The sequence below is a fragment of the Gavialis gangeticus genome, unplaced genomic scaffold (genome assembly GCF_001723915.1).
Source record: "Gavialis gangeticus isolate Ggan-Ray unplaced genomic scaffold, GavGan_comp1, whole genome shotgun sequence".
Classification (NCBI taxonomy): domain Eukaryota; kingdom Metazoa; phylum Chordata; order Crocodylia; family Gavialidae; genus Gavialis; species Gavialis gangeticus.
The window spans coordinates 36,366,666-36,377,105 of record NW_017729028.1 but is presented as its reverse complement, the minus strand read 5'-3'; the positions used below and the strand labels follow the sequence as shown (position 1 = coordinate 36,377,105).

Genomic DNA, 10,440 nt, shown 5'->3' with positions numbered 1-10,440 from the left:
GAAGTTTGTCTTATACTTGTGCACTGTACTGTATGGTGGGTAATGCTTCCAGTTTTGAACTGAATTGGATGCTGATGGCCTGAGTTTGGGGTGGCTTTATTTCCACGTGTCGTTTCAGGGCCTTAGGTGCTTAGATTTCTGTTCAGTTCTTGGAGCAATGCAAGCAACTAAAAGCATACATACATACACATGCACACACACACACACACACACACACACACATACATATATATATATATATATATATATATATATATATTTAAATCTGTGGAAGATCCAGGACCTGGTTATATCAGGGGATCCTTTCATCTTGTCATGGTGTTTTGCATCAGTTTATAGATTTTGGCTGTCAGTATCTGTGGTTTAACTGCCTTCAGCACATACTTGGACTGGAATTCAGTTTTGTTGGCAATCTGCCCAAGCCCTGGTCCAAGAGAGCGCAAAGGTATGATGCCAGATAGTGCTATTATTAGCTTAGGTTTATGTTTGATTTTGAAGGACGGGGAGGAGGTGCTGATTTTAGTTTAATTCATTCTTGGGTAAATGGTAGTAGAGTTTGCTGATATTTGCTTATTATGCATTAGTGACTCTGTATAGCTACCCACTGAAAAGGCATTCACATAAGTCATCTTCAAAGAGATCAGGTTGATTGGCAAGGAAGGGGAAGAAGAAACTACACTTTTGTTGCTGGTGAAACATTAGCCATGCTCCTTACAACACTGTGTATATGTCCCTGAACACAGCTGGTAATTTCCAACACCCAACTGGTACTACGTGCATTAGAATTGGCTAAAGATTAGGTCTATTCTGTGTCCTTTCATCATAATTCCTGACTGTTCGACTCTTAAGGTAAATAAAAGTCTTCCTGCCAGTTAATGTACAAGGTAGGTCTGAGAACTCTTAAGAAACCTGACAACCCAATGAGTGACTGGTTTAGCCTTTTCTTCTTCTTCTTTTTTTTTTTGCAAAGAAAGACTCAAGAGTCTTTTTCAGAGAAAAAAAATTCAGACACAGATAAGTTCATGCAGTGTAGCTAGCAGTTGTGTCTTTTGCCAATGCATGGCTTCCTTACGGTGAACTATGTATTCAACTGGTTTGAATTGGTGAAGCTCCATTGAAGTCAATGCAACTATACTAACCTGTACTACTTACTTAAGAATTTGGCCCAAAGTACTTATATATATAACTATTCCCTTGCCCAATGCTGACCTCTAGGTACATTTTCTTTTCTTGTAATGAACACTAATAAGTGTGCATTACTTTTATCATAAGCTTACTACTCACTTATATTTTTACTAAGGGATATGTTATACAATAATCTTGGGCAGCTCCTGGAGCTCTTAACCCCTGGATTGTCCATACAATAACACCTTAAAGTGCTTTTAAGCACTCATTATGCAGCTCAATGTTACGCCACTCCAGGGCAGGATTATCTCTGATCTGCACTACCCAGCCCCTGTTCCATGAAGTTGTAGCCACTTCCAACAAATGTGCCACCCTGCTGAAGCTCTCCAATATCGCAGGATCTCTCACATCCCAGCCCCAGAGCACAGATAGTAGCCTGCCCTGGCTCACCAGCCCTCTAGTGCAAACTTGCAGCTCCAGCTCCTAGTCCTGCCCCTGCTCACCATCAACATTTGTGCAGCTCACAGCCTAACGTGTAACAAGACCCTAAAGTTTCATTTCTCTTTCCAAATGGAATGACTCTCTTTATATTATAGATTAAAGAGAGGTACTTAGCGACTTTAAAAATGATCTTTCCCATTCAGTTTGGCCTGGGAAACTAATTGATTTTTTGGTAAGTTTTAAGCTGCCTGCAAATATATCAAGCAGTCATACATTTGTATTTTGTTGCAAATAACATTTATATTGTCAGGTACAGAGCAGTATGTGCAGCTAGCCTAGCAGCAGCAGTAACTTGTTTTCACATGCTTCTGATGTTTGCATCCAAAACAAATGTTTTGGCAAGCATAATGTGAAAATAACCTGAAATGGCTGAAATTGAAAATAGCCCGATTGTGCAAATATGGCTGAAAACGCTCCTTCAACGTGGTGGCAATATTCATTCTAAAATATTCTAAGAAAAATATATCACTGTGCATTGTGTCCATGGTTTATGAAAGCTGCAAAGTCACCACTGGCATCCCAGTTCTGGGTGACAAGATGTATGATCCTAAGACACTTAGGCATGTCTACAGCTCCCGAGGAAGGCCACAGTGAGGAAAGTCCTGCCTTCTCCTTGCATAGCATCCCCTCATATGGATGTAGTAAAGCTCTATCTTTCTCTGCAAAATGGCAGTCAAATTCATTTCTTATTCTCCTTAAAGTTAATGTATATCATTTTACAGGCTTTATTTTACTTGCAGATACTCTGTACTAGGTAATATCCAACTTGTGAACAAACATTTAAAGATATGGTAGGGAGACAGACTCTTTTCCTTAAACAGAATACTGCTCAAACCAAGAGTATGCAAATGGGAATTTAAATTGCAGTATGTATCTTATTTCATCCCTTATCTATGTGCTGTTTTACTATGTTAACTCCATTCCTAAAACTCCGTCAGGGCAGTATATTTTAGTAATTATCTTAGCAGCTCAAAAATAGCAGACTCCATTTGAAAAACACCAAATAATCACCATATTTAAATAAGCAGAAAATAGATATAAGCAATACCTTTTATTTCCATGAATATAGGAGATACCTTCTGCATGGTTCAGATGCTTGTGGAAGTGAGTATGTTTCTTTACTGGAGCACAATATATAGCTCACCTGCTTCCTGGTTTGACTAGGTGATTCAGTGTCACAACCAGGTATTATAACATTTTGATTGTGACTGGCTAGAGTGCTTAGTTTGTCATGCATGCTTCCAAAATCAGGTTGGTTGTGTTGAATTTGTATTTCCTGTCTTTGCATATTTTGGAAGGGCCAAGATGTCTTTTTCTTTAGAGTTAATCTGTACTGTTGTGTTTTGTTGGGTTGTTGAAATGTATTGTTCATTATAAGTTAATACCACGCTCAATAAGAACTGTATGAACTCAAGTCACAAAGTGTTCTTACAGAAAACTGAAACATGATATTACCCTGAAGGTTTAATTTCTCTTATCTTGATCTGCAACAGGACAAATCAATTTAGCTGGCCAACAGAGGTGGAGGTGTAGAGAATTGGCCAAAACCATAGCAGCATAACTAATAATCCCTAAGAATCACCCTGTCTTTTTCTTGGAAAGTTTCTATATATGAATTTTTGGGACATTATATGGTCTCTTCATAGGATGACCATACATCCCATTTTTGCCTGGAAAGTCCCACTTAAACACCTACCCAGGTGTCCCATTGAAATGCCCATCCTATTTTCAGTGGAATACCTAAGACACCTGTTTAAACCAGGACTGCCCCAAAACTGGGACCGCACCAAAACCCTCCCTGAGTTCTGCTGTGTGGTATGCTTAGCTGATACTGGATCTCAGGTCCAGCTCAGCATGCTGAGTGGGGAAGAGGGAAAGCACAATCTCCTGTTTGAGATCAGGGAAATATGGTCACCTTTCAATATGGCTGTGCAAAGCTTTGGTCCCTGATTGAATTTGGTGGAGATTCGGTGTGATTCGGTGGCTGAATTTCTGAATCCGAATCGAATCAGAGGACCCTTTAATCTTTCTGAATTGAATTGAAACCCTCCGAATTGATTTGGAGAGATTTGGACAGATTCAGCGATTCAGACGTAGATATGTCTTTAAATGTTTTTTTCTATGTACCTCTAGGTAGCAGGGGATCTGAACGCTGTGATGCTGGGGCAGATGCAGTGTCCCACAGGAGTGCAAGGGGCTCCCCAGTGCACTTGGCATCAAACCCAGAAATGGACCAGAAGCAGTTCTGGTGCACTCCCGGCTCGGTGACTGGTGCCTCCTGGATCTGTGGGGGGGGCACCTGGGGTCCCCTTGTGGCTGATCACTGAGCCAGGGTGGCACAAGGGGGCCCCCCAATGCACTCCCTGGCAGACCCAGAAGTGGATCAGAAGTACTGCTGATCCACTTCTGGGGTTGCTGCTGAGTATGCTGGAGAGCCCCCCATGCTCCTGTGGGACACTCCATGCACCCCAGCACCACACCAAACACGAGCCGTGCTGCTACCTTAAGGTATGTAGAAAAAAACTTTTAAAGCTATGCCTGTGTCTGAATCACTGATTCGCTGAATCATCAGATTTGGATTCAGCTGAATTGAATCAGAGACAGTGATCCAAATCAACAAATCGAATCACTGTCCCCAATTCAGGCCAAATCTGAACTGAATCGCCCTACTTATCAACCTGCCTAGGCTGACTAGAAACAGATATGCTCCCAGGCAGTATCTATGGGAGTGGTAATGTGCAGTAATTATTGCATGATAAATTTAATGCCTGTATTTACAGGTACTAACTAAATGCACAATAGTCTAATTTGTGTTACAGTAAATGCCCCACATGTGTAGACTGTGATGCTTGAGTGCACAGATTAATCTACTGCATAATGAAGTGTCTTCTGTGGACACACTTACTAGGAAAGTACTAAAACACTGGAACAGGTTACTCAGAGAGGTTTTTGACTCTCCATCCTTGAAGGTTTTTAAGACCTGGCTAGACAAAGCCTTGGCTGGGATGATCTAGTTGGGGCTGGTCTTGATGTCTACCTGAGGTCCCTTCCAACCCCAGTTTTCTATTTTTCTATGATCACTTCAAATCATTTGCCTTAGTATAAATCCCCAAAGCAGAGTAAAGGGGCCTTAATATAAATGCAACTCTGGTGCAATCTGAGAGGCAAAAAGAGGGTAGGGTGGAATTTAGGTTGGTAAAATAGATACCTAAATCGGACTCAAGAGTACATGAGTTTTTTAAGCACACATTTTAAATGGTACTCAATCACAGTTCTGCTGTGGACTGTCGTACCTATCATTTTTACATGTGATCCCATAAATGGAATGAAAAGTAACTGAGTCCTAGTTATCCATGCATTGCATGGAGATACCTAAGAGCCTTTGGATCAGTGTTCACAGGAGCTAGTCAGCACATTATACTGGAAGACACGATGGCTGGCCAGCAAGTAGTGTAGAAGCAGATAAAACAGAAGGGAAGGTGAAAGTAAACTTTTATTTGCTATCCACAAATTATTTTGATCAAAATGCCTACACATGCAAATGAAGATTAATGAAGAAGCATTAATCTTTCCCATAAAGGAATTATTTTTAGAAACAACAGGTGATGCAACTTTTCTTCCCTCTCCTAGAAAGTTTTTTATCCTGTTGAATCAAAAACTCTCACCATATAAATATGCAAGAAGGAGGAAGCAAGACAGGGCAAAACTTATGTCTCTGCAAAAATTACTGGAAATTCCACTTAACATTAGACCAATCTTTAAATGGCCTAGTCAGGGCCAGAGATGGCAGACATAATAGTACTTAAATTTATGCCTAGGACAAAAAACAATTGCACATCCAATTTGATAAGACTTATACCAGAATACCTTGCAAGACACATATAAATACATGTGGGTGTGATGTAATATGGTATTTCAAATAAAAATACTCATTATTATTAGCAGAAGGCAGGGCAGAGTGGTGCCTTGGAGACTAATGGATTCAGAGCAGCATAAGGTTTAATAGTCCAATAAAAATATATGCCCCTTTTAACAAGATGCTCTCTAAGGCAATGTTTCTTCACCACTTTAAACTTAAGGCACTCCTCATCAAATTCAGGACACACCTCCATATTTTTTGTGAATTGCTCAGCACCCCATTTCAAAAACTGCTGGTAATTTATTCATCATGGTGCTTATCTTCTTGCAGGGGAGCCAGGCAGTGGGGACAAGAGACCAATCTGAGTCTGGGTATATCTCCTTTTTTTCATCACACTTAGGTTATCTCCACACAGCAGAGACCCTGGCTCTGAATCACTGCTGTAAGGTGCCACCCTGCCCTGCCTTCTGCCTAACTTCAGACTAACACAGCTAAACACCTCTGGCTAATCACTATTATAAAATATAATTGTAAACAGAGGGTGCATCTACACATGTGCTTTACTTGGGAGGGGACTAATTAACTCTGCAGTAAAGCATCACTGTCTACACATGTGCTCTTATTAGGACATGGTAAATTAACTCCAACATTGGATCGTACTGTCAGAGACAGTACTAGGTGGAGTAATTACATGCGCTGAAATGCAAGTGTAGACAGTGACAGGGGCTGGCTGGGGCAAGAGGGTGCTATAGTGTGGGGGCTGCCTGCTGCCTAGCCCTGCACTTTAGCACCCTTGTGCCCCAGCCAGCCCCTTGGCTGCCCAATGCCACCCAGCACTGGGGCTGACCCCCCAAAGACCTCCTGCCAACTACGGTGTCCTTCATAGAGGACAACATAGTTGTCCTCTGTCCTCTGTTGATACAAAACCTGACGCCCTTATGTCCACTGTTTTTCTCTTGAAGAGCAAAATAGAGGAAGTAAAGGCATCCGGTTTTGTATCAATAAAGGACAGAAGACAGGGTAGCAGAAAACTGGAAAGTCCACCTCTATGGCAGCTAAACATTTTTAGCTGCCATACAGGTGACTAATGGTAGAAGTCTCAGGCCCACTTCTGGGCTTCAGCTGAGAAGAGTTCCTGAGAAAGCAAAACTTTCTACAACTTCAGAGGAAAAGAAAAATAGAAAAAAGGGAAAAGAAATAGTGAAGCTTACCAGAATTAACCTTGGCCAAGTGCTTTCCAGCGTGTTTTTTTGAAAGTATGAATAATAGTTAAAAGTAAAAGATGCAGTAACTTGATGTTCACCTTTTGATAAGCAGAAAATAATGATATGTGATCAGGTAGATTCCAGAGAAATAACAGTGTGTCTTTGTTAACTGAATAATGCACATTATGTGTAGTTGATGTAAACATGTATAAGAGGAGAGATCAAAAGGGAAGTTGAGAATGGTTTTGGAAGGTGTTGATACCAATGGCTGAGAGGAGCCATGGATGACTGACCACTACCTTCACTGGCCTTCCCATTAAATGGTAAGATAATTTACTTCACTGACTGTTCTCTGTAATCTAATGCTTTATTGCTTAAATGATTAAATCCATCAATGTGCTGTCTAATAAATGGTTGAGTTCATTTGGTCCTCTGAACTCTCTCTCCCCTTCTCTTTCACCTCAGCTCCTGACCTTTGGGAGGAGCGAGATGAAGCTGTAACACTAAACCAAATGTTACCAAAGGTTTACGGTTGACATTAAATAACATAGACCTGGATGGGCAATGCAGGTTCTGGCCTATGAAGACTCATGACTCTAAACCACGCTGCCCCATCTTCTGCTATGTGCAATGCACTACTAATTTGATGTAGCTAATCTTACTGCCTCTCCTTTAATCCTCAAAACACCCCAAGGAAGTTGTTTCATCAAGTGTATCTTTATTCAAAGGTCACACCAGCACTAGGGACTCTCTGTATGTGTGTCAGGTGAAAGTTTGGGTTGAACATAGATACTTCAGCCAGTCAAAATACAGGAGATTTTGGAGCAAGGTGTCAGCCCTGGCTTATACCCACAAGGTGTACCTGGGATCATAAGATGAACTGAGTCTGATTTAAGTTAGAGCACATCCATAAGCTTCGAGTCAAACTCATGCATCTATACTCCATGAAGTCATTCTGGTGAACTAAACTATATTACTAAATATATTATAGCATGAGTTTTTCTGTAGCAAATCCTGGTGTCTCTGAATAGAGTCACTTGAATGAGGGATTGGGAGGGGGGTCAGGATTTCACTACTAGATTGCATACTTTTTAGGTTTAGGCTCCTGGTCTTCAGACCTATCTGTGAAACTCCAGCTTGCCATGCATATTTAGCATAACTAGGCAAGTGCAAGTAGAGCCTACACACAACTGGATGGATGTTCAGGGAAGCAGGGGACAAGAGGGGAGGAAGAAGAGGAATGACAGTCTTAGGTATGGGGAATAGGGTAAAGGGGTGTAAACAGTCTCTGAAATAGGCAGAGGGAGCTTGTGGGAATGGAGGGACCCAAGAAGACCCTGGTCTTTGCAATGAGCTTTCCATTTGTAACCTGAAAAAACTGCATACTGTTTTCATATTGCTTGTGATACTGTACTTACTTGTTCCTTTTTTGTGCTTGGGGCTGCAGGATAAAGTGCAGTGCTATGCTTAGCACTGAGCCTTCCTTGCAGCCAGGGACCCTATTCCTTAATGAAATAAGAAATGACACACGTGCACCTGGCAGTAAGCTATCATCTGGACAGAGGAATGGGCACTGGGCTTCATGCTGCATAGCCCTGAAGGGGGTGGTGACTCTCTAACATTTGTTGAGACAGTTTAGTCGGGGACAATTTTGCCTTGAGCAGGGGACTGAACTGGATGACCTTGCGAGGTCCCTTCAAGCTGTATATTCCTATGATCTTTTGACTATCAACAGTAGGACTGACCAGTGGAAGGACAGGCTGCCTGTTGAAAAGCAGCCTAAGACAGAAATAGGCTAGCCAGAGTCAGGGGGTGAGATCCCTCCACAACCTTCCACTCTAGCTCTTCCCTTCAGCTAGCACTTTTATTATCTGTTTGCCAGGGCTGTGTGAAGCTGTTCCTGAGCATAAAGTCTTCCCGTCCTCATTACCACATAGAAACCATTGTGGTATCTCCACCTCAGCCAGGAAAAGATTCAGATGACGCATTTACAGGTACTTGGTAAACCACAGCAAACATGCAGCCCCTCCAAATCCTAGGAACAATGACAGCATTTATAAGTGGCTTGCTACATTTTCAAACACAATTATCTTAACGTCTTTGGGATGTTGCCAGCCGTTGGCTTCACCTATGTTGGAGGCTGGGGAGGGAAGTGGGGGAACGGGATGGGAGGTGGGAGTGGTGGGCTGTGCTTATCAACAGCATCCTTTTGCTGATTTGCCCTGGGAGTTAAAAAAAGCAAGAAAACCCACAGAAGGTGCCTGTGACAAAGCAACATCAATATAAAAGGCCCTGTCAGGGAGGTGCAGACGTGCACGTGGTATTTGAGTGCAGTTTTATAGGTCACTTTTGGCCAAAAGTTTGGGGTTCCCCAAGGAAGGCTATTACTGTCAATAATGACCTCCACAGTTAATGTAAAATTAAATTTTTAAAGAACTAATTGAGGTAGGAGGATCCCAACTCCCATTACCCTTCAATTAGGACTGGAGTATCTGTGGGCAGGTTTCAGAAAGGAGTCCAAAATGAGACTTAGATGCAATTCAGACACCCAAGTACAAAGGAGCACTTCCAAGAAGTCACACATCATTCCCATGGTCACTGTAAACTCCCCAGACAGCTAATATTTCACAAGCAAGCCTATTTAGTTGCCAAAGATTCATCTATTGCCCACACCCAGATAAGCTATCATACTTGCTGAACTGGGTGCCCAGGCATGTAACTCCTCCCACTGGCCATTTGGGATTCAAAAACTAGGTCTGGATATTTTTTCACTTTACTTGCTTAAATGGCACAAAAGTAGCTGCAGCTTTTGGGCAGCTGAGCACAGTTTTAGATCCTACTTCTCCCTGGGGTGAAATAAAATTGCCCTGTAGCTGTTAGAAGTAAAAGAGAGGCGAAAAGTCCTCTTGTCCCTCCTTTTAACTCAGTCACAAGAACCAGGTTCTAGGCTCTTCTGATCCAGAAGGAATTTGAACTTGGCTCTTCTGTTTCCCAGGCCATGAGCAAGGTATTGACACAGACCCTGTCCAGACCTCCTTTTGATCTTATCTCACTGCACTCTGCATTTAATAGCCATTGGATAAACAGCAGCAGGAAAGCTTTTTCTCCAATTCCTGTCCTTTTCTGGGCTGTCCAGTGGGACAGTTTCAAGACATGAGCTAAGTATAGTCCTGGCCTTGTGGTTAGAGCATTGTTCTGGGAAATTGAGATTTGATTCAAATCTGCTTTAAGTCGGAGGGGAGGGGGGGCGAGGGAGAACCTAGCTTTCCTGTTTTATGGACAGGTGCCCAAACCAGTGAGCTAAAAAGCTGGAGGGGTTGGTGCCTCCTTCTCCGGCATCTAGTACCCACCTTGCCTTGGTTTTTGCCTGACTAAAACATTGAGACATCAACAGCTGTACCAAATCATGTCTTCTTGTAAAGACTGTATTATTTCACAATTGACTTCATTGTTTGAACAGGATGTGATGTTCATCAAATAAGTCTTGCAAAAGTTGTTTAATATCCTGTGCTTTCCACAAACAGTGACTTGACTGGGGGCCCAGCTTATACATTTCATTCATTCATTTGATTTATATGCTGCCTTCCTCCCAAAAGAGGCTCAGAGTGGATTACAAAAAAAAAAAAAATGATGAGGAACTGCATCAGATGACGACAGTGTAAATAACTGATTTTTCACTTTGCCAGCAAATACTCTTGAGTTGGTCAAAATTGCACTTTTTTGGTAAAAATCAGTCAATCATCCAAAATA

At 41.9% G+C, this 10,440-nt stretch overlaps 1 protein-coding gene across 1 annotated transcript in view; it reads right to left on the bottom strand.

Moving 5' to 3' along the window:
- LOC109300267 (serotriflin-like) overlaps positions 1-2,777 on the bottom strand; it is a 20,114-nt gene extending 17,337 nt beyond the window's left edge. The window contains exon 1 of the mRNA XM_019520950.1: positions 2,675-2,777. Within this exon, the coding sequence (XP_019376495.1) occupies positions 2,675-2,711 (37 nt within the window). The 5' untranslated portion in view covers positions 2,712-2,777. The remainder of the gene's footprint in view (positions 1-2,674) is intronic.
- Between the last annotated feature and the right edge of the window lie 7,663 nt (positions 2,778-10,440).